General features: G+C 30.4%; 1 protein-coding gene across 7 annotated transcripts in view; it reads right to left on the bottom strand.

Annotated features, from left to right (window-relative positions):
- Positions 1-25,376, bottom strand: part of pnut (septin 7-like protein pnut) — a 198,347-nt gene that overhangs the window by 9,391 nt on the left and 163,580 nt on the right. For 3 of the 7 annotated variants that reach the window (XM_085811442.1, XM_085811435.1, XM_085811436.1), the window contains exon 13: positions 6,394-6,462. The exons of 2 other annotated variants lie outside the window; for them this stretch is intronic. In XM_085811442.1, coding sequence (XP_085667568.1) covers positions 6,394-6,462 — 69 coding nt within the window. Of the gene's footprint in view, positions 1-6,393; positions 6,463-14,207; positions 14,340-25,376 lie in introns of all 7 variants that reach the window. 2 more of the 7 variants (XR_015039653.1, XM_085811437.1) reach the window with 2 other exon arrangements.

The raw sequence follows: 25,376 nt of genomic DNA, 5'->3' as shown, positions 1-25,376 counted from the left end.
AGAAATAAGCAACTGAATGTTATATAGGATAAATGAAACCCAAGTAGGGGAAAAGAAAAATTAAACACAAATGGAATTTACATTTCCCAGAACACTGAGGCTTAGCATCTCGAGAAATGTAGAAGAAAATTCACCTTTTTTCTGAGCTAATAAACGCAACATCTAAGAAATTTAATATATAGACAATTTTAGGAAAAAATTAAACCAACTTGTGAATTGATCAGCTCAACCCTGACACGCCAAAATTTAAAAAGCATTCTGTTTAAATTCAAATGAACATACAGTTATAAAACTGAGAGTAAAGTTAAAAAAAACTGTTCTTCATAATACATACTTTTCCCGATTATAATGTTACTTTAAAATTCTCAGTTCATCTGAATTTACATAGAATGCTTTTTAAATTTTGGCCTGCTGAACTTGGCACGCAATTTCATTTAATTTTTTCCTTTTTCTCTTATACTAAATTTCTTGGTTGTGCTCAGAAAAAGGTTCCCCCCCCTTTTTCAAAACACCTTAGCCCATGAAGAAGATGTCTTAGGAAATTCATTTGCTTTTAATTTTATTTAAATTTCATTTCTGCATAGTTTTTGTTTGAATTGATATAGTAGCAATTTTGCAGCAGAATTTAATTGTCAATTATTTGAATAAATTATGATACTTAAATCTGCTTTGGTTTTGTTAATATTATACAGTCAAATACCGAAAATCCGTCCATCTGAAATTCGCCAACTCCTGAAATCCGTGTTGCCTCTCAGAATATAAACATTCAGTTTACAGGTTCCGGAAACCGCAACATTGAGTACAAAATATCGATGAAAAAATACTTACCGAATAATGACGTCATAATTAACGAATAATAATGAGTCAAAATGGAAATACCAAATTATTGATATAAAGAAGTTAAAAAAATAAGATAAGTTTTCCCCCCTCTAATCTGCATTGAGGTAAAAAAGCAAACGATTCACTCAACTCTTTGTTCATGATTCACGTTGTTGTATTTTCTGAGCTTTGTTATTTCATTTCACGATATTTTTTAGTGCTGCCTCTTTTTATCCGGATATTTTGTGGATAAATTAAGAATATTTTTAATTTCAGCCCTTTTTAATATGATAGATAAGAAACGCACTCATGATTTTACTGCTTGCAACGTTGAAAAACGTAAACACGTTGCATTGACAGTAACGCAAAAAGTGCAAATTCTGCAAAAGACGGAAGCAGGTGCTACTCCTTGATTTATAGCAGAATGGTATGGAATTGTGACATGATTGAGTGTGATATACGGAAAAATAAAGAAAAGCTGTTGAAATTTTACAGCAACAGTAATTCTAACAAAAGAATCCGAAACCAGAAATCTTCGCATGAGGCGAAATCGGCAAACCTCGATACTGTGTGCATATAATACAATGAATAATATAATCAATTTATATATGTAATAATAATTTAATGCACACAATAAATTATTGCTATAATGTATATAATAATTTAATTAAACGTATCTAATATGCCTTATTCATTTTGCACTTTTAGTCCAAATATTATGCTTTATCTTTTCTGTCCTGAAATCCGCACAACCTCTGGTTCCAAGCTTTGCGGATTTCTGAATTTTCTACTGTATCACATGTGTAAGAAAGAGATACAGTTTAATATCAACTAACAGTAGTAAACTATCTAAGAAGTAAGGCAAAAATTTTTAGATAGTTTACCACTCTTTTCTTTCTTAATAATTCTGCAGCAGGACATTTGTTATTTAAGGATTAAGTATTCATGAAGAATTTTAGTTGAACCCATCAATCATTTAGCTGTCTCATTATTAAGGAAATGCCTGGGATACACCAATGAAGCCAATTGATACTGCAGCTCCCAGGAAAGGAAAGGAGACTATTGATAAGCCTTATAAGAGAACCAAATCCTTAGTTTCTAACTTGCAGTCAATCTCCACAAAACGACAAGTATGAAAGCCTACGAGTTTTACTGTTAGGGGATACCTGAATAAGAAATGTATTTGCTACATGATAATCATCATTTAACCCTTTGAAAGCCACACCTGAGAAGGCCTTTTATTTAAATGACCACAACCGCCTGGATTTAGACTTAATAAACTGATTTAGACTTAATAAAGCTCTAAGCTTTTTGAGATATAGGGCCCTTTATAAGTCCAGATATTACAGATATTATATGTCCGGGACAGATACAATATTAGAATACCTAGAGAGGTTTTTTTTGGGGGGGGGGGCTCCCAGCTTGTGTAGCTTATATGTAAATTCTGCCCTGACAACCAACAAAAACAACCGAGATTGTATGTATTCTTCCCTCACCCCACGGTATGCAGTAGCAGATACAGTTTCTCCAAATGCACTGTATCAGTTGATTGCAGACAACATGTCGTAAAAGGATTTATTTGTGGTTTCCTATGTTTTAGGTTGTGCGTCTTGCGCCTCTTTGTGCGTTAATGGACGGGGAGGGAAGGAAATTGCTGTGAATCTCAAAAGTCGTTTTGGCATTTTAAGTATACAGGTTAACGATTGGCTTTCTAAAAGTCAAATGCAAATATCTTCCATCCAGTTTTTTCTTATCTGTTCTAGTTAACAATCTTTGTAATATCAGTTTTAAAAAGCTCTTTGGGTGGTATTTGTAACCACAGATTTAACCCACCCTCTTTCTCCAAAGAGCTCCTGCCCACTTACTCTGATAAGAATTACCGATCTTATTCTTTATTTAGTTTTAAAGAGAGATTATAACAAAATAACCAATTGTAAGTGCAGAAAATTATTATAGTCCATTTGTACTCTTTATTAATTCCGACTACTCCACTCCATTGAAAATGTTGAATAGAAAGTGCATGTTTATATACTTTTAGTTAGTTTAGAAGCACTTTTCTTCCACCTACCGCAGTGCAAGAAGATGAGGGAAAAAAGAGTGATGGAAAGGTGTGCTTCTGATTTTTTTGGTTAAAATTTGCTTTAGTTCCAGCTGTTACCAAGAAACACACAAACCAATAAATACATGTTCGGTACTCTCAGAATAATTTTTCAAATATGATATCCATATTTTAGTCATACCAGAATACATATCATATTGACCCAAACTAAGGTGATTCCTCCACTTTAAAGACGCCTATTTCAAAATCATTGGTTTTATATGGGTAAACAAATGCTTAAAAATATACTGCAATGTACTATAAATTTGTTTTAACTTTTACATTAAAAGAGCATATATTTACTTAGTTTTACATCAAGGGGTATTTATATCATTTAGTTACCTTTGTTGAAAAGCATCATTCAATATGGAAATACATAAGGATTAATAATATATATAACACACATAACTTTTATTTAAAAAATACAATACTAAAATTAACATGAATGAACATTGAAATTTAAGTCCTTGAAAATACAGAACTTAAGCACTTGCAACAATTCATAACCTACATCTGTAAAACAGATGCATGCTCTTCTAAGAAATGACATATAGCTTGTTTGCACAAGCAGCCATTTTTAAAATTTAGTTTGATTGCTCTCAAAAATTCAACCCAAAACTACCCATTTTACTGCAAACGAACAAACAAACAAAAAAATTATTATTATTAATGCACAAAGTCTGAAAATTTTTAAATGCTATTTTTCATTAATGTAAGTTATGTTTCATTAATGTAATTTTTCTTTAATGTATTCATTAATTTGATCTCTTTTTTGATGAATAAATAGCTTATTAACGTCCAAAACACTAAAAAATAAATGATTCAAATTATTTTCTTTTAAATATCTGCTTATATATTTCTGAGAAAAGAATCAATGATTCAAATTTAATTCCAGCTCAAAAGTTTTTGTCAGCATATAAAATTTTAAATAAAGATCTTTTACAAATTCCTAGTTTAACCTTTAAGAAGGGGGGGGAACTATTATGCATCATTTTGTCCTCAGCTCCACCAATTTCTTTTCATGACAGACATGTACTTTAATTGATAATACAAAAGATTCAATGTTCATAGAAAAGCAAAATATAATAATATTCTATGAAACAGATATTCAGATTATTGAAAATTTTTATTGAATAATATCTTCTTGGATCCATCCATCAGAATTATCACTTTCTTATTTCTTGGAAAAGGAAAGAATGTTTCTTCTCTAATACTAAAACTATATAGAAGATATGTTGGGCTAGAATTCAAAATTGCATAACAAATATATAAAAGACTGCAATTATCCCATATGCTAACAGGGTTACATGTTCAATACAGACATGTTTCATATAAATTTCAATTGCCATCTTGCATAATTACTCCGACTTCTATATTTTTGTAATGATGTAAAAATACAGTTCCCAAAAGAAATGAATTTTAAAAAGCAAAATTAAAAATTGTAAGAAGGGAAAAGCAAATTAATTAAGTAATAAATTAGGTAACATGTATGAAAATAGAAATTGAATATTTCAGCTCTTAAAGATCTCATGAAGAATGAAGCAAGCAGAAGTATATAATGTTTTCATGCATAAAAAGCTTATAAGACATTCTGGGGAGGGGTGAAATTGAAAATTCATGCAGAAATTTTTTATGATATTAGTTTCAATTTTGAAGCTCTTTAAAAGACACTGCCAAATTAACCTGATAAAACTAATTAGGAATGTAATTAATATCTAGCTGAAAATGAGATAAACTTATTTTATAATTTGCTACCTAAAGACCTTATTTTATGCCTGTATGCAAGCATTGTTATATCTACACACATTCATACACCAAGAGAAAGACAAAGATCAACAACAACTGACAGTTTGCTGACTCATTGCAAGAATTCAATCATTCATTACATTTTCCCCTCTAATAAAATTTAAAGATAAATGTTTTGAACTTGAACACCTGACAATGCTGGTTGATTTTTGATCTGGCATGTCCTGTGGCTTTGAAAACATGTTTCAGACACATACTTTCTTTACATAATTCAAGATGATCATAAATTCAACATCAACAAATTTAAAAAAAAAAAAAGTTTAACTTATTTGCTGGCATAAAAAGTTACATACACAGATATTACATCTGTATACTCCCAATATACTCCACTTAATTTGAGAGAAAAATCTGAAACTTTTGTTAAAAGCAAAGCTGAAATTCAAAACATCTTTATTAACTCGAAATAATTTCTGAAAACTTTTGATAGTTTGGCTAGTCCTACAAAGTTCAAATTAATGAGAGTTTGCTGCATTTACAATATTTCAGTTTTTTATTTTAATTCTACAGCAGTAATTTAAAAATACAAAAGAAAGAATTTTGAATTTTAAAAATGCATTATTACTATGTACTGTGTAAAGGCAAGTTTTTTAATTAAAAAATTCCCTTTATTTATTTCAGCCATATTTTATGCTGAAAATGAAATTTTCTAGACATGCTGCTTTTTGAAATTTAATTTACTTTTACATTGTAGCACACCATAAATTGATGTATTTAATACAAACTGTACAAAAATTCATCAGACTGAACCAGCTGTTTATTCTGAAATAAAAGGCCAATATAATACCTGCATTGCTGAAGCAAATTGCACAGCATGTCAAACATTTCTTATTGTTTTATTTTATTAAGTTATAACAACATGAAGCAGTATAAATATCGAAGACAATTTCCAGAATTTGCATAATTAACAGTTAACAACTATGCTGCCTTAGAATTTACAGGATAGCATATAAATATATTCAAAATGCCACAATACCAAAGAATGTGTTTTGATAGCTGAAAATACATATTCATAGTTTTAACAGTTTTTTTTTTCAGACTTCCATATTGTTTGCAATTTTATGCTAGTATTTTCTCAATTAATAATGCAAAAATGCTGTTTGTATAACATGTTCAATTCAAAACAATTACAAAGTTTGTTAAATTTCACAAGGACAAAAATAATACAAGGTATGATGAAAAATGATCTTAACAAGCATTGATTTGTGCATTCAACTGATAATATTGCAATATGCAATTTAATAAAACAATAAACAGAATAAATACTAAACAAATATTAAATCATTTTTAAATATTTTCTGTTTTAATTTTTATTCAAAGGAAGGTAAATATTGTGGTTGCTCACCGTAATAATTTAAGCAATTATTGTTAATTTTTTATTTTTTACACAATGTTATATACTCCTGCTAACATTTAAAAAAACATATGAATGAGAAATGAACATATATACAAATATTACTTGAGAAAGATAATGAAGAATTTCACAACAAATAAAATATGCTTAAATATTCTGACCATACAAAATATTTATAGAGTCCCCCCCTTTTCTATTCCATGAAACTGTAGTGTGAATAGCTAAAGAGATGCAAGAATTGCAAAGAAATATAAATGCCTTAGAGATGACATAACAGCGTAAATCAAGAACAAAATGAAAACGAGGAAAGACATTTTACTTAAAAAGAAAGGCAGTCAAATTTTTGGTTTTCAGACGTGGAGTATTTCTTGCAGATCCAGCTACTGTCCTGTAGATTGCAAAATATATGAAAACAAATTTGCAACAGAAAAAAGGAAGTAAAATTAACAGAACATCAAATTAGTAAACACAGAACAAGTAGCTACATCTTTCAAAAAACCAATCAGATTTAAAATAAATAAATAAATAAAAAATAAACAAAACAAGCAGTTAATAATACAAATTAGGTAAACTAATTTTTTCATCTAAATGTCCATTTTATCATTAATTATAAAATAAATATGTACTGAAGAAATACAACCCATATAGAATTTTAACATCTCAGATATAAATGGAGCCAACCTACAATTTGTTTCCATATATCAAAAGCCATAAATTCAGTATGCAATATCATTCAGGTATGAAGTCATGCTGGCAATTTTTTTAAGAAGTTTCTATACAATGAATCAGTGAAGAGTTTTGATTCATTGTAGAGAAAGAAATTTCTTGAAATGAAGCATGATTCATATATTATTTTGTCTTTTACACCGAAAGAATTGTTATTCTCATTTCACTTAACTCATGCTTGTGGAGAGGGAAAATAAAAACTGCAGTCCAAGAGATTAAAATGAAGCTGTTGCCAATCCATATAGTAATATTTCTTTTACTTATCTTCTAAATTATAGCAGTATATGCTTATTACAACAAAGGAAATTAATGCACGAGCTATATTTTTAAAAAAAATGTTTTGTAATTCCCGCCCCCTTTAACCATTAATATAACTAAGGAAAAAATTTCTAAAATGCACATTAAATACTTTGCCTATAAAATTTCACTTCAAATCGGCTATATTCTATAGACCGTTAATAAAATTTTGCTATAAGACATAAATTATATTATGTTTTTTTTTATTATTCATTTATTTAAATAGGGACTTAATTTACACAGCAATGGATTTCTGAATTTTAAAAAACTTAAAGGCTTGACAATGCAATCATGTATTTTAAGCAAAGAATACTTATTACGTCTTAAATCTTACTATGAAAAACAAAAAAGTAAGCTTACTATGTACAAATGGGAGGAACACCTCTAACTAACTAAATTACATAATATGAGCTCTTTTTAAATGCACAACCCCTTCTTAGTCGGAATTTTGTTTTCTGATGCCCCCTAAAAAAAAGCATTTTTATTGCTGAAAATGAATATATGTTGTATCCTAAATTTGAAAATGTAAAATATTTTTCACAGTAAGCAGTTTTTGATGGACCTACAGGTGGTCAATTATGTGATATCGATTCACTGATCACCAGTTTTCCCTGCATTGCACCCAAGTTTAAAATTTAAGGGGGAAAAATTACAATGTGATACTATATTTATTAACTCTCTTGCTTTGATGTGTTTAATATAAATATTTACAGAAAAATAATTATTAAGTAAAAAAATGCTTTAAAAAATTGTTTTCTAACCTTACCATTAAAACAGCTTTACAACCTGCCTTGGACACCAGAGTATAAAAACCACATTTATCACAAAAACAAAATCATTTATTTAATCAAAAAAAAAATTGGCTATGAATATGAAAAATATCTTGAATGGTTTTTTTAAATAATGATAAAAACTTCATTTAAATAATATATTTTTATTTATTTATTTTTATAATATGCTTTATTTTAACATAAATGAAACTTTACATTTTAATGTTCATTACGATACATTACCCATTGTATGTTTTCAAACACATTCCTGGCATATTTAGATAAGCATCACAATAATCATTCATTTCTTCCCCATCCTTTTGCTGACTTTTGAAATAGATAACACAATCACGCTTTAAGCCCCTGCTATTCACACAAAACTTGCTACCTTTGCTTTCCCCCTTTCCCTTTTAAAAACTGGTGGAGGGAAATTATTCATACTCAAAGATATTCAGAGCATCCCATGCTAATATATACTACATATGTTAGTAAGGGGTAGTACACAATATTGCTGTGATACAAATTGTGCATATCATTACAGTAGTGACAATGGAATTATGGATACATAATATTAACGTCACCAGTGTTGCAAGTGTAGAGTGTTAAAACACCTGCAATATTTTTTTCAGATACGGATCAGTTACGCATGAATTATTTGATTTCTACTAATGCACTTTGATAGTATTTTTCAGATGACTTGATTAAAAAAAAATATTTCACAAAAAAATAAACTATTCAGCTTCATTTCACATTACTTATTTTTTATAATTTTACTGTTGGATACATTACACTTCTGAAGAAATTTAATTCCCATCATGTCTTGAGCTCCAAACTACATTTTGAAAAACAGCTGCATCTTTCTAATGGAATAAGTAATAAATATTTTGGATATGGCAACAGTTTCCTAACATGCTCTGCATGTGAAAGATATAATTGCAATATAAGCTAAAAAATCCTAAATAAGAATATTAATTTTGATTAAAAATATAACAGTACTGAGGATAAAAATATCTACATACCTTTGTTAAAAGCATTAAGTAATTTAGAATAAGCACTATATGTTACAAGACTACATACACACTAATTTACTACTAAGGCTATTTCACAGAAATATACACATTAAACCAAACAAATTTATCCAGAACTATTAATGCATAAATAAATCTAATAGCCTAATTAATAAAACTAAATTAACAAGGCATTATTTATAAAAATAAAATACATTTATGTGTTAAATTTTAGAAGCAAAAGTGCAACCTAAATTATGTTTAATAAATAAAACACAAACTATGAGAAGTATGTCATTGAAGATATAACATAAAAAAGTGCAAACAAGGAATAATACTTAAGAATTGATGCAAAAAAGCACATAAAAAGCAAAAAAAAAAAAAAAAAAAAAAAAAAAAAAAAAAAAAGCCATAGTGAAATGAAAACAAATATTACAAGCATGTGCTATAGATTTCAAAATAGCAAAGTTATCTTTAAATTGGAAGAAATCAAAAAAGAAAAAAATCAAGGTTGCCACTGTCTTTCATAAATCTGTTAGAAACATTGCTATGGACAAAATGGTACACTCTCTCTAAATGTAAGAAAAATACTTTAGTAAGATTATACAGATGAATAAACTGAAAAAATTTTTAATATTTTGTTATGAATTTATTTGTGATATTTCTCCCATGTTTAAAGTAAATGCATCTCATTAATTATATAGAAATGAAAAATCACCAACTATATTCCCCCCAAAAACTTATTACAAAGTTTCAAAGCTAAGAAAGAGTACATCATTATTCATTTAAATACAGCACATAATATGATTACTAGTCTTAATTTCTTACATAATCAGAAAATACCACACATGTATCTGATACCATAAGTAATCCTTCTGCATTTCATTAACTTGGGACAATAAAAAATTTGCAAATAATAATTCCTTCCACAAAAAAAAAAAAAAAAAAAAAAAAAAAAAAAACCAAACTGTAACTTAACAACATTCAACATAAAAAAGTACACAATTTAAACATCCAAATTTATGATCTATTAAGTTCTACAAAGTTCTAATCTACAAAATAGATAATTTTTAAGCAAACGTCCAGTTACAAATGTAAATTCTTCATAATTTTATTATTCTGTATAGGATAATTAGCTAAATTACTTTTTAGAACTTTTTTACTCGTCAGAAAGTGAATATGAGCATTAATTAAAAAATATATATTTTAACAGATCATAACAACTGACATTAAGAAAAATTTTAAGCATTAATCAACCATCAAATAAATTTCTACTCTATGCTCGTTGTATTATACTCAAATAAATTTTAAGACCGAACCAGATAAAGTCTCAGACACAGTCAGATTCAGAATGGCAGTTCACACAATCATTCAAATTCCTCCCAATGACCTAGCGATTAAAAACCACAGAACCTCAGTAGTTCAACCCAGATACAAATCCCAGTCAATGCACTGCTTGGGTCATTTTTCACAGTTCCTCATAAGCAACATAACTATGGGTCAGTATCTCTTAAAAAGACTTCCATAAAGGCATCCCTCCTCATGTCTTGGGCAGATGAGAGTTTTCCTTGAGTTTTGTCTTACTCAGACAGATAGAATTCCAGCAACTGAACATGCTGACTGATAGATGTTTTCATGATTTTCCAGCATGTAATATTTATAAGCTATCTACATGAAAGCCCTAATATACTTTGAAGATTTCTAACAGATAATGTGTATATAGTTTCCCATAGAAAGTCTGTACAAAAGTATCCCTTTTAAACCCTTACAGCACTTACTTAATACCTTAAAGCCTTCAAGTAAATCCATAAGATTAAATTATTAAAAACATAAAAATATTAATAATAATGCTTTATGTAGTACTGGAATAAAATAAACTTGCACTGGTTCATAAATATTAGAAACCAAAAATGAAAATGGGATATAATGGGAAACAGAATTAAGATGCATAGCAACAGTATTACAAAATATCCATAACTAAACACAAAAAAATTATAAAATACTGAAAAAAAAAAAAAACTGTTAAAAGTAAATGAAATCCGAAAAGTAATAAATCAATATCATAAAGTGAGCATGAAAAATAAAATTAATATCTAAAATTGAACAAAAACATTTGGAAGTAAAAAAACTGGCTAGCCTATTCCTTCTCAAGCAAGGGGTGGGCAATGCTAGCAAATCAATTTTTATCCAATACAATAGAATACTATTAAAGTAATACAGTAAAATCTTGCAAACTCGACTCCCGATATCTCAACATTCTGTATAACGACAAATTTTTAGGAACTTTTTAAAGGTATCTCAAGGCCAAACTGGGCAAATATCACATACAGTACATATAATTATTATTTATCCGTATGTCTTTCCTGTTCTGTTCAAAGATTTGAGTGTTCCTTTTCTGTAATTTTTTGCCATTTTCGCAACTGTGCCATTAATTCTTGGAATGGCCTAACAAATTTCAAGATATGTCGTAATACTTGGCAATGCTCTTTGTTTCTTTCGAGGATATGAAGAATGTCAGGTGGCAGCTGGCTGGTGGCTCACATTCCTTTCTTTTGTTGTGAAACATTAGGAGACTTGTCTGAAGTTTTGTGACTGCATCTTATTGAAAACTAAACTCAAGCCAGTTCATTGCAGGTATCGTTCGATAGCTCATATCCAGGCATATAAGTGTTAACATATTTTTGGGAACTTTTTGATATTCTGTGAAGTGGAAATGTCATTCGAAAAGAAAAGAAAACAAACTAAAGTAACAATGGAAATGAAATTAGATGCCTTAAAGAGACTAGACATAGGGGAAAATGTAGTAAACAAAATTACCATGGATTTAGGTGTTGGACGGACTACTTTGACAGAGTGAAAAAAGAAAAAGACCAAAATCGAGTCTTGGTGTATGAAAGGAGCATGTACAGATAGTTTAAAGAAAAAGTATGACAGGTTGTGAATGCGAAAAAAAGAGCAAAGTGCTTTACTTGTGGTTCAGGAAGCAAAGGGAACAGGGGACACCCATTTCAAGACCAATTTTACAGAGAAAGCTCTAAACTTTTATGATGAATTTCAAGAAAGAGAGCTTGGATTTACTGTTAGTTCTGGCTGACTTGACATCAGGTACGGCTAGGTACAGCAACAGGCAGTTAAAACATTTGTGGGGAAACACTACCTGGTAACTTGGGAAATGCTGCAATAGTCAAGGATAATTTCCATAAACTAATTGAAAAGGCGGGTATATCTGCAGATTAAATTTGTAATTGTGATGGTCTGAATTTCGATCATTACCTTAAAAAATTCTGTCATCCCGGGAATTAAAATCGGCACCTGGCTACAAAAAAAGCAAAGAGAGAATCACAATCCTGGCATGCAGCAATGTAACAGGCAGCCATAAGCTCAAACTAGTGCTTACAGGCAAATAAAAAAATCTCCCAGCATTTAAAAACATAAAAAGTACAACAATCAGACCGAAAATAACTATGATCATCCTGTTTGGTTCCAGAATCATTCAAACGCATGGATTAATGGAGCAATATTTAAAGACTGGTTTCATCAGCAGTTCGTTCCATTGGTGGAAAAGATTTTAAAATTAAAAAAAATCTACCAAAGAAGACGATTCTCATTCTAGACAGTGCTCATCCCATTCTGATGCAGAACAGTAGTGAGACGAAGATACAAGAATCATGTTTCTCCCCCTTAACGTAACTTCAGTGTGTTAACCAATGGACCAGAGCATTGAAGAAAAAATACTGACATAAACTTCTTTAAGGCATGGAGGAAGCCATGGAGCATTAACTAAAAAAATATATTAAAGCCATGGAGGAAGCATGTAATATGATCATGAAACTGAAGAAAAAAGATATGTTGGATGGAAATTGAGCAGATAAGCCTCGTTCAATCCTGGAGAAAGTTGCTGGAGCATTCAGGAAACGAATTTCATGAAAGCAGAGAAGAGACAAATTGTGAAATATTTGACTTACTTAAAAAAATTCCAGGCTGCGAAGAAGTTACTGATGGTAATGTTGAAGAATGGATGAGACAAGTTGAAAATTGTGAAATTTTAGGACATGCAGAAATAGTTGCACTGGTGAAAGACTGTGGATAAAAATGAAGATGAATAAGAAAACAAAAGAGATTGAAGACAATGGAAAAGCTAAAATGATGACTCATAGTAAAGGAATGTTCAGTTACACATAGAGGAGCAAGGTGCATATGGTAGAGACATTTTGTTCCTCCATCGCCTACGGCATGACGCTGCACGATGATGGAATGAGCGTTAGAGACAATCTACTATCACACAATATTTTTCTACCAAGAACTACAAACTTTTCTTCATTTTTGTATGTAAGTTCCCCCCCCTCAATTATCTTCGGGTATTTGTTCTTTTTACGACTCCTATTGTGCTAGAACTTGACATAAAAAATCAAATTATATGCTGTACTTTTCCATGTCCAATACTGTGCTACAAATGCTTACAGTAATTTACAGTTAATTATTAAGAGTTCTAAAAAACCCACCCTTTATTCCCTAAGACTCGAGTCTCTCAGTCCACATCATGTCATATTTGCGGGACTCTACTGTAATAGCAACAAACATTCTGCAATGACCACTAAAAGTCAAAAATAATAAAAATTATGTATTTTAAAGCAATCAGTCAGCCCTCTGCTTATTTCAGTTCCAGTTATATAATAAGCCTAATAAACGCAACTTTTAACAAAGTGGACAAAAGGAGGTACCAAGATTATTGCATACATTCATTTGTTACATTGTTTTATAGAAATGGGTTATTTGGCTAATCATACTACATTTAGCTTTCTTCAATTCTCCAATGACAAAATAAAAACATATGATAGAAATTATTTTAATACATTATAACTTTTTTTAATTCACTGATTTTAATCCCAATTATTAAAATATTCACTTTTTTAATATGATGACCCCCCAAAAAACTACAATATTAAAATAAAATATTTAACTAGAAAACCAATAGTACCACACAGATTTTAAATAAATATTCAAAAGCCATTTTTTTCTTTCAACGTTTGAGCTGCTCATTGTCATCACATCATCAGCTGCGACTTCTGTAAATCAAAGCTTTTAATATATACAACAGCTTTCCTTTATTTTCATCTACATACTTCTTTCATATTCCCAACTTTTACATGATCATTAGACCATAATAAAATGTTTTCATATTATTAAAGCAAAGAAAAGGATTTAGAGAAGTGGCAACCTTGTACAGATCAATTAACTAGCAAAGACAAGGCTATAGAATCCTGTATTTAACAGACAGCATTCTTTGATCTAAATATAAAGCCAAGTCAAGCATTACCTAAAATAATGTATACCTGTCAACTGAAGTAAAGGAAAGAGATGAAGGCATTTAAAGTGGAGTAGGAGGTTGACCAAAAATTTGCATAAATTTCTTTGAAGAGATAGAACTGCAGCAAGTAGACAGCAATTTCTTTTGAAAACTTATCCTGAATCACAAGCATTACATATTTTAAACTCTTAAATCGGGGCACATGAAGCATGAAATCACACTATATATAAAAAATCAAATTAATAAATGAAGATGATTTACAGCAACATCTGTTATTCTGAGCTACTGATAAAAGTTTTGAAAACAACATGGTAGAAATACTAGATTAGCTTCTTCAGTTAAGCAATTTAAAAGTAATGGTACTTGCCATTCTGAATTACAAAAATTTATCCCACTACACAAAGTTTAAAAAACACATACATGCATGAATAGTACTAACACACTAAGCTTAATAATTTTACAACAAGCACAGAAAAGAGAGAGTTTACAGACCTGTTCCTAAAATTACACTTAAAATTTAAATCCATAGATATCACATAGAAATATTAAAAACCAAGCCTGGCACTAAAAAATTTGAGGAAGCATTAATGCTTTCTAAAAAAAGCACTTAAAAATCACTTAAGTACTCATATTAATTCTATAAACTTTCTCAAAACAAAATTATAACGAATATCTATACAACAATGGCAGGACAAAGAAGAAAAAGGTAGCATCTAACACTTAAGACATATGGAAAAAGTTGAGATAACAGCATGTACATAGTCCAAATGATAGTACATGAAACTTCATTCAAATTAATAAGTTATTAAATGAGCTATGCTACAGAAGCTATTAATCAAACACTGTGAAAATTAATGATAAATATAGAAATGTACATTTTATTAGTTATTTTAATCAGTTAATTACTCCATTTCATATTTTTGTTACAGATTGCAAATCTATGAATCTTATAATCTTTAAAGAATAGGAAGGGAGAATATATTCTTTGTCTGGATTGGTTTATTCATCCGACTGTTATATTTGATCCTTTATTATTTATTTATTTATTTTTTTTTATTACTGCATTAGAACAGATTACCTACTTTCAAACTGCCAGGGTATTTTTAACAGCAATTCAGTTCATAAATCAGATAAATGGTTCAAAGCCCCCCCTCACACACAAAAAAGGGGGGAGAGAAAGGAATGAAAATATAAGCACAATTCATGCTGTAAATATTTATACACACAACACAGCTTTGTTTCCTAACATCATTCAACAGACTTTAAATAGTTCCTGCATACAAATACACACCTAAATGTTTTAAAATTTAACCAAAACATTAAATGTTTTAAAAGCATAAGCAGCTTCACAGTGCAAATTATTTGAGATATGAAAACACATGATATAACGCATGAAAAATTATTACAAATACTTGGCAATAAGAAAGAATAAGCAAATATATACAAAACACACACAAATGCAGCTGCTAAGCATAAAGAGTTGAAAATCAATATTACTACTATCTTTTTATGTTGTAGCATTTAACGATATGAATAAACTTAAATTATACATGGGGAAAAAAAAAAAAAAACAAGTTTTAGGATATCATAACAGGTTTAAAAAAAATATTTGTTCAAAGTAAATAAGATAAATATGACTGCAGTTCAAAAATTAAGGTAACAAGCTTTCATAGGTGTAACAATCCTCTCATTAATAAAATTTCTTTCCTGGGATCAGCAAATGACCACAGCATATGATTCCCACTGACAGCTAGCATAGTTATTGCATCAGCGCAGGGAAATATCAGTAATAAAATAGAAGCACAAACAAAAATTTGGTCAAATGACGAAATATGGTAAGGTTTCTGCATCAGGAGCAAATCCCACCTGCAGGAATTCAGCATTGATTAGTTAAAGCGTACAGTGTTAGTGTTACACCATGTAAACAAGTTAGGTTTTGGGGTACATGTCTCCCTCTTATAACATGGTAGATAAGATTCCTAGAAAACACTGTGTTGTGTGAAACCATCTCATACAAGACTAACAACCAATACAAAATAGAGAGGTGTGTTTGTTAAACGAAGTACAATATAAAGTCCAAAATTCAGATGTGCAATATCTGGAATGATCTAATAACCAAACCTCCAAACCACTAATCCAGTAAGTAAATAAACATATTAATAAAATTAAAATACCAAGGAAAATTTCCTTTTCCCTACCATAAAATCTAGGAATGGAGATTACTTAAAAAGAAAAAAAAAAGAAAAGAAAAAGAAAAAGAAAAGAAAAGAAAAAAAGAGGCAAATGTGTCATAAAAGCCATTTTTCTTCTCATTGACTGGGATTTCCTGCAGGCATGTAACTTTTCAAACACTTGCTAGCTACAAAGTGAGACAGTAAGCCAAAGATAATGAATCAACAGATTGATGTTGGCCAGAATAACACTTTTGACCCTTGAATAATTGTGAGGGTGTTAACATTTTTCTATCTGAGCTAAACAATAAGCCTCAATGCTGCCATGTCTACATATCATTGTAGTAAACTGATGACCTACAACCTGAAAATTTACTGTTCGGCCTCAATTGATTTTAAACCAACTGTGTCTAAAATTCATTTAAATGGTTGTTCTATGTAGTATGTTTTAAAAATATAAATAATACCTCGATCTAAAGGTTGGATGAATGAGGTAATGTTAGATGGTAAAAAACTCTACTATGGCACTGAGATATTTTAAAATCAATACTTAGGTTATTGATTGGGTGACTTAGAATTGAAGGGTGACTTAGAATGTTACCTAGTAGTAATAGCATCTTGAAGCTAACTCATTTGGTTTAAATAAATATTAACTATCCAATCTAAATGCTTTGAGAACCAAAACTAGCTCAGTTTGACTTAAGATTTCATCCTGAACATTACACACTTTCTTTCTACACTTTGCCTTAGCTGGACTGCAGTCTGTCTGCTTCTTCTTTTTTGCTGCAAATCTATCAAAATCCCTTTGGAACAAGCACATTTAATGTGCCGACTTGTGTGTAACCGCAACATGTTACTGAAAATAAAATTGAAGATTTAATTTGCCTTTGCCTCCAATTTCCTAGTCATTATGGATAAACACTTCTACCCCATCAAAATTCCTGCTCCTGAATATATTACACACACATATATATAGTTTTTTTACTACTCTCTGAATTTTTTTTTTCTGCATATGTTTTGGCTACTTTGTGATCAGGCAATTAGTTTCTCCTTGAATTCTTATGCCATGATTAGTAAAATGTATTTTAAATTTCTCAAACCAACTCTTACTTTCCAAAAAGTGTGGCTTTCTTTACAAAAGATTCTTCATATTCTTTCAGATGGTTGTAAATTTTGAGAGCATTTTCTCTAACACAGTGGTTCTCAAATTTTTTGCCTCACAAAGCCCTTTGCATAATCAACTCCTCTAGTGGACCTCCTTTCTGTCTTACAAGTTAGTGATGTAATACATAGTGTGACAATGTAAAAAATTCGGATGTATACACCACATGACTTCCTTGTATGGAATATTACATTATATGCCTTTTTTTCCTGCATTTCATTTAAACTTATTGAATTGAATTAAATCTACTTTGTTGATAGTGCATATACCACAACAGAATAAATACACTCTTTAAAATTCACTACATTTATTTACCATAGTAAACACTCTGATGCTAGGTTCACCCAACAGCATTACAGCTCATTCACTTTATAACTCACAATGCACAAAAATTATATCATCTGAAGAATTATTTAATCATTGCCTATTTTCTATTCAAATACTATAATAAATCTAAAATGCTAAAATGATGTATAAAAGAAATTAGACAAATAAAAAGAAACAGTTTTTTTTTTAGATGATTCAGCACCGTTTACCTAATGTGCATGCGCTACTTGTAAACATTCTCCTCTGTCCGAGACAAACTGGCAACAATATTTGTTCCCAATACAAAACACTTATTTCCTCTAATTTCATTAAAGAAACATTTCTCATTCAATTAATTCAGTTCTCAGTTCACGGCAAGGCTAAAAACTCAAAATATCTTCATTAAAAATTGAAAGATATAGAAAAACATAAAACACTAAATACAGTTACAAAATTACAAAAACAATTTTTACACTTGAAATTAGAGTTTCTACACAAAAACAAGCAACTTAGCAAGCAGGCAGATTTTTCAATGCACAAAACTAAAACTTTCCTTTTGGTTCCATGCAGCAAAAAAGACACTGAAGGTGCAGAAAAACTAATTCTCTATTCTGCTCAAATGTAAACAAATATGGCTGCTATGGTAAGAAAAATTAAGCTTATTCGCACATACAACTTTTAAATTTCTGATAATTCTACAAATATTGCACGGAGATTAAGTAAAGGCATAAAAACCTTAACCAGAAGATATGAACATAATTCAATCATTTTAAAACAAAAATCCACAATTTACCAACATATAAGAATAAAAAACTGAGCTCAAACTGAGTAACAGACTAGGTATATATATATACACATATATTTATAAAGTTTTGGTGTTGCTGATTGCAACCAAAAAGGAAGGTGCATAACTACATGTTATAGCAATCCCAATATACAAAATTTCAACATTCTGGTGGCTACTCGTTTTTTTAATTATGTGAGATACAAACATACATATGGACACCACGAAAAAATTTGTGCTGAATCCATTTTGTAATTTTATTTGTAATTCATTAGGGGAAAAAAAAAAAAAAAAAAAAAAAAAAAAGAAGAAGAAGAAGAAGAAGAGTTCATTATTGTGTCCTTACGGACAGATATCATGGAAAAACATAGTTAAATTGCAATTAATAGCCGTCAAAATGGATTTGTTCGTTGATACCCAGAACTTTTCGTAATTACAATACTTCCTTTTCTTTGTACAAGGAAGTAAAAAGGAGTTTTTCAAAGAATTGTGCAATGTGCCTGAAATCAAATTATACTTTAAACTTTTTAATTTATCATTATCTCAATTAATTCAATTATTTGATACAAAAATTGTCTACTGATGATCATAGTACATAATTTAAATTTTGTAAATGTTTAGAATAAAAATCGTGTTATTGAAGTATGTACATACATAAAATGTTATAGGAGGCTTTATGCATACTCATGAATGTACTGGAATGAAACTGTGTTGCCTTGCTAGACGAGGGTTTCTGCAATTTTCTTATCATATACGAATGAAACCCTGTTGTAAAACAGATATCCATGCTGAGTTTGATAAAAGAATAGATGAGCAGCAATGAGTTTGGATAAGCATGTCCACTGCAGATGATTAATGCCTCTTTACAGAAGCTCTGGTTCAATATGTTTGTCACATTTCACTCATTAATATTGCTAAGGAACTCAATATTGCAGTAGGCAATGTCCAGAACATCATTAAAGAGCAATTAGTATTACATTACTGAAGAACACATTCAGATAGGATGCCCAAGCCACTCACAAAGCTGTAACAGATGTGATTGTTTCTCATGTACTTGATGAAGTTTAATAGGAAATTATTCCATCCCATTATAGGGAATGAAGCCAGGTACATCATGTGACACAAGATAAAAAAAGCATCCATGCAATGGAAACAACCACCATCACTCTCCCCCTCTAAGAGATTCCAAGCAGCTCCATCTGTAAAGAAAGTTACAATGATAGTCTTTGAAAGCAGCCTGCTGCTGGTTGATTTCCTCACAAACGAAGCAACGGTGAATGCTGTCAATTATTCTGACATGCTGAGGTATCTGGGCACAGCAATTCTTAGAAATCAAATATGACTTTTCTCAAAACACAACGCGTTCTGCATGATGAAGCCAACTTCATGCATCTACTACAGTGCTTCTGCTGGAAGATATTGAACCATCCTCCCTTTAGCCTTAGAACTAACATTCAGTGATTTTCATTTCTTCAGAATTTTGATGAAGCACTTGGGTAGTAAATTATTTGCAACAAATATTGATGTTCAACAAGCCATCATGATACAGCTTCAGAGACTTTCTGCTGATTTCTCTTATGAGAGTATTGATGGTTTGGTGTACTAATGAAATAAATGTTTGACAAACATGGTAACTACATTAAAAAATAAACGTTAACCTATACCTTACTATTGAGTATCTGTATGTTTGTAAAATAAAGCTTTTCGCTCAGAAAGGCTTGTTACCCTGCTTTCTGAACGGCTTTAATGTTAAATATCAGATGCAGGTAACTAAATATTTTTTATAAATTACCTAAAAATTAAAAAAAAGAAAAAGTAATATATATCTTCATATCTCCTCCCATAAAGACAACACTTTTTGATAAGCAAAAAAATAAATAAATAAATAAATAAATAAAATAAAATAAAAATAAAATAAATAAATAACATTATTACCAACATACACTGACATGCAAGAAATTAAACAAATGTTACAAAATATTTGCTACAACAGAACATTTTCAGAAGGCAACACAAAATAAGCTTAACATTCACAAATATGAGCATTCAAAATTATCCAGACTATTCACACTAAGGAGAAAACTGCATAGCAATCATATTTCAAGCATTTAAAAAATATATTATTTTCAAAATTATTTTATTTCCAAGTAAATGACTCCCAAAATTAAAGCTCATAAACTCAATAATATAATTTCTATGTGCTCATGATATACGATAGAAAAATAAACCCTAAGTATATTCTTAGCTATAAAAATACACTTTATTAAACTTTTTTTTTCTTGTGAACATATGTTGCAAATAAAGATCCATTTTTGAGTTTTCTCTAAAATAAGCATATAAAACAGTGAATATTGAGAGTTACTAAGCTTAATAGTAGCCCACTTCTTTTGCACTTGATATCCATTAATGACAACTATCTGCTTGCCGTTCATTTGCCCCCCCCCCCTTGAAGTAGAGAAATTATTAAACTACAGCAAACTGATTGATTAGCATGTTTTGCATTAAAAAAAAGTTATACAATTACCTATTTCTATAAAATAACTTGTATTAAAAAAATATTCGAATATTCCCTCCCAAAAGAAAATATGAAGAGCAAGAAATTCTTGTATAATACTTAACTTGATACGTGTTTATCTGCATTACATCAATACGGTACATGGAAAACTAGTCAGGTAAACAAATAAAATTTACACAGCCATACTTTACTCTTCAGGAACTCAGACAGGATTCAGTGATATTGTTACTGTGAAAGACCTAGATTTAGAGTATGTCGACATTCGTGAATGTCAACATTCACACAGTCGCTTGGTGCAAGTCCAAAATATTTGCCAAATATACTTATTTCTGATTTACACTGGCAAATGTTGGCATTCACCATTCACTAATGGTGAATACATCGGAGATTTGCATTTTGTTTTCCGTATTTCAGCCGTCATAAAACTTCAAGGGTGACGTAACGTTTTCACCTGTCTTGCTGAGAGGAGCAACCAATCCCTGGTGAGAAGAGTTGTTAGTAACTCTATAGAAGCATTTTTACTGTGTGACATTTAGCTTTTGATTCTAACACGAGAAGGTCTACTCAATATTACTTGACTTCTTAATAATGACAGCAGTCGTGCTTGGATAAATGCTTAGCATTTAGTTTTAAATTAATCAATAAAGAACTTTTTTTTTACTTTTGCATTTATACCCTGTATGTCAAAATATGAAAAAGCTTAAGTAACAGCACATGTAAATAAATTTTTGAAATTAAACAATACATTCTAAATCAGAAAAGAAAATAATACATAAAATAACCCCACTCCCACACACACACAAAAAAAAAAAAAAAAAAAAAAAAAAAAATAGAGTTTCAGATTTTAAATTACGTCCAAAGGGGCGTGGCGTTTTTTTAATGTTTTGTGAGTTACCTTTATTCATTAAATATCATGTTCTTTGCACTTAAACCGTAAAATTCAGTTCAACAGCAATGTCGCAAAATAATTTTAAAATGAGCATATCTTTAGTTTCCAATACATAGTTCTGCGCTGGACATCAAAAGGGCCACCCCCGTTGAGTGTTGTCATTGCTCGCTTTTAAATTGTTGAGTTTGTTACTCAAAAATTCGTTAAAGTTTTACAAAATATGAAATCGATAATAAAACAAATTCCAAACTTGGGATTTCAGATGCCCATATTTGCAGTAGAATTACATCATTCAAAATTGGATGGTTCTAGATACCGTTCTTTTATCACAATGCGAGAAATATGCATACATTAATGCAGATTTTATAATGCAGGACTCTAACATTTTGTGGCAACAGTTTGAAAAGTGAACTGAGTTTGAAAGTCCGACGCAAAATGCCAAAACGAAAGTAATAATCCTTCGGGACTCAAATCCCTTTGCACTAGAAAACTTAATTATGTTATTGAAATCTTAATTATTGCAACAACACAAACTTTTATGATCTATGGAAAGTAACTTTTCTTTACAAATTATGAACTATTTACGGGTATAAAGCTGCTTAAAGGTGTCATTTTTATTTGCTAGTTTATAAAAGCGGGAGTCTTATTACAACAACAACTACCAACACATTCCGGCCATATGTACTACAACAGTCGACATCAGGGACTCGTACTCGTACGGTATCACCAATTTGAGCAGAAGGATTTTTTCTTGGCCGGGGGGAGGGGTGTGGTTCGTATCATTTTCGTTGCTTGCAGTAAAAGATTGTCTTTCCCGGCCAATCTTTTTATAGAAATTAACTCGCATTGTTCAGTACAGGCTTGATCCGAAGACGTAGTAGGTTGCAGGTCCTCTTCAATATTTTTCTTTAGAATATGGTTTTCGGTATGGCCACTGCTCAAATTTTCTTCAAAAGTATTAACTGTTTCTTCAATCTGTTCTTTGGTTTCAAAATTATTAGCAATTTCTTAAGAGTTGTTCTTCGGTTTCAACATTTGCGATTTGTTGGCCAGACAAAAAAGATGATGCTATGCCTCTTCTTGGTTTAATGCCAAACATAGCTTCATAAGGAGTAATTAATCCCGGTGAGAAGAGATGTGTCTGAAAAATTTAAAAAAAATTGTCTTCTTGTTAACTCGCAATTAATGCATTTAACTTTTCAAGGAAAAGTTCACGATTCACTGCAGTATCCATTCAACATAAATTAGAGTATCGGATAAAAAAACAAAATTTAAGAAAATGTTGCCCGTACTATCAAACCTAGCATAAGACTGACAAACGGGGTTCCCAAGTACAACAAATACATGCTACATAATTTCAATTGCAGCAACAACAAAAGATTTTGCGACAGACAGTCGCCCCTCTGTTGAACTCGACTTCTCTTTTCGACCTACACCACAGTATATCTGTGATTGTCGACATACACCGGTGATGGTCCGAATGCACAAGAATATAACCAAATATTCGGTCTTTCACCAATGTATTTGCTACGTGTTGACATTCTCCAATTTCGGTATTTCACAGTAACAATAAAACTTTGAACCATTATACACATTAATATTCCAAGTCTTCTATTTGCTAGTCAGCAGTATGCATTTCGATCCAGTCATAATTCCTTTTTAAGCAATTATTACACTAAACAATGTAAATTCATTAAAGGTTGCCAAAAGTCTGATGAATAACAACTAGACAGTATTGGGAAAATTCAAGAAGTGATTTCTCACATTAAAGTTATGAGTTTATACAAATTAAGACCAGCTTAAATCACATAGCACAGCCAAAGATTAATGGCAAAAAGTTGATTGACTTTTAAAAAATCAGAGTTCAAAACAGGGCTACTATAAAAATACATGCCATAATAAAATAAGTACTACAATTTTCAACACGATGTTAAAAAAGAAGGAAAACAATCTCTTCCTTGATGTTGCTATGAGGATGCTGAACTGTAATAACATATATCAAGATTTTATGAATTAAGAACTGGACTGAGTTAAATGGATAACTTGATTTTTGGTAAAACACCCTATACCTAAACTTAATCTCAACTCTGACATAGAGTGTCCAAGGGAAGAAAGATAACAGCTGTGTTAAATAAATGGATATGATTCAAAAACATATCTTTCACAAAGGAAGCAAGCACAAGCAAAATATAACAGGTTTTGTAAAACATTACTGTGAAGTACCCTCTATTGATAATAGGATATGAATCACCATAATTATGCACCAGAACAGTCAGTCAAGGGTGAGAAACGTTTGCTCTAACAAAGGACCAAAATCAACTATTTTATCATGTCACAGATTCAATAAACAATATAACATTTTCTAATTTAATTGGTTTTTAATAATAACATTTTAAACACAAATATCCATAAGAGCGGAAATTTATTTCATCAAAAGAGAAATTTACTTGATCTTATATATTTTAATTAACCAATTAAAAGTGGCTTTATATAATCTTTATTGAAAACCATTTTCAAAAGGACCAGAATTTAAAGACATGAGAGAGGGCATAGCATATAATAAAAAGCACAAGTGGTATATTTTGTTCTTTAAGTGTAAGACTTTACAGAAGAATTTTTCAATTACATGCTCTGAATACCAAAAATGATTGCTGATATCAAGGGTCAGCAATCTACGTTTCATGAGATGATAATTGTTTTTTACATGAAAATTAAATCGAATTATGCGCTACTCTGCAGTGTCCTATAGTTTCATTGAAAAGTTGTGAGTAATGACCATGAGTGGTGCTACTTTTGTATTCTCTCGTTTGTCATTGTTTTTAAAAGCACTCCAGACAGGCAAATGTTTGTGCATTCTTCACAATGTGTGGACAGTTTTGCTACAGCCGAGTGAATGATATCATTTGTCAAGGCAATCCATGATATTTTGATACTGTTAATTTATTTTTTCATTACTTACTGTTACCATGTCACTCTCGAAATCAAATAAGAAGAAAAGCGTAGACCTCCATCATCACTGTGCCTCAAATGCTGTGCTTTTAAAGCAAAATAAAGTGCCAATTATTTTGTCATAGAATTAAATGACAATGTTTTATGTTTAATATGCAATGGCATAATGGCTGTGCAAGAAGAAAACAGCATATGTCATCATTACCAAACTAAGCATTCAGCATGGAATTGAAACCTCACAGAACATGAACGACCATTAAAACTGGAAAGTTTAAAACAGAATGCAACATCACAACACAATTTATTCACAAAAATAAAAAATGAAGCAGTAACTTAAGTTAGCTTACCTCATTTATTAACCATGAAAGGAAAACTATTTAACTGATGGTGAATCTATCATGTTTGCTTGTGGCAACGA

The sequence above is a fragment of the Stegodyphus dumicola genome, chromosome 2 (assembly GCF_044657685.1).
Source record: "Stegodyphus dumicola isolate Sdum_Otavi_A_Nest chromosome 2, ASM4465768v1".
Lineage (NCBI taxonomy): Eukaryota > Metazoa > Arthropoda > Arachnida > Araneae > Eresidae > Stegodyphus > Stegodyphus dumicola.
The sequence above is the reverse complement of the archived record's forward strand: the minus strand, read 5'-3'. Positions and strand labels throughout refer to the sequence as shown.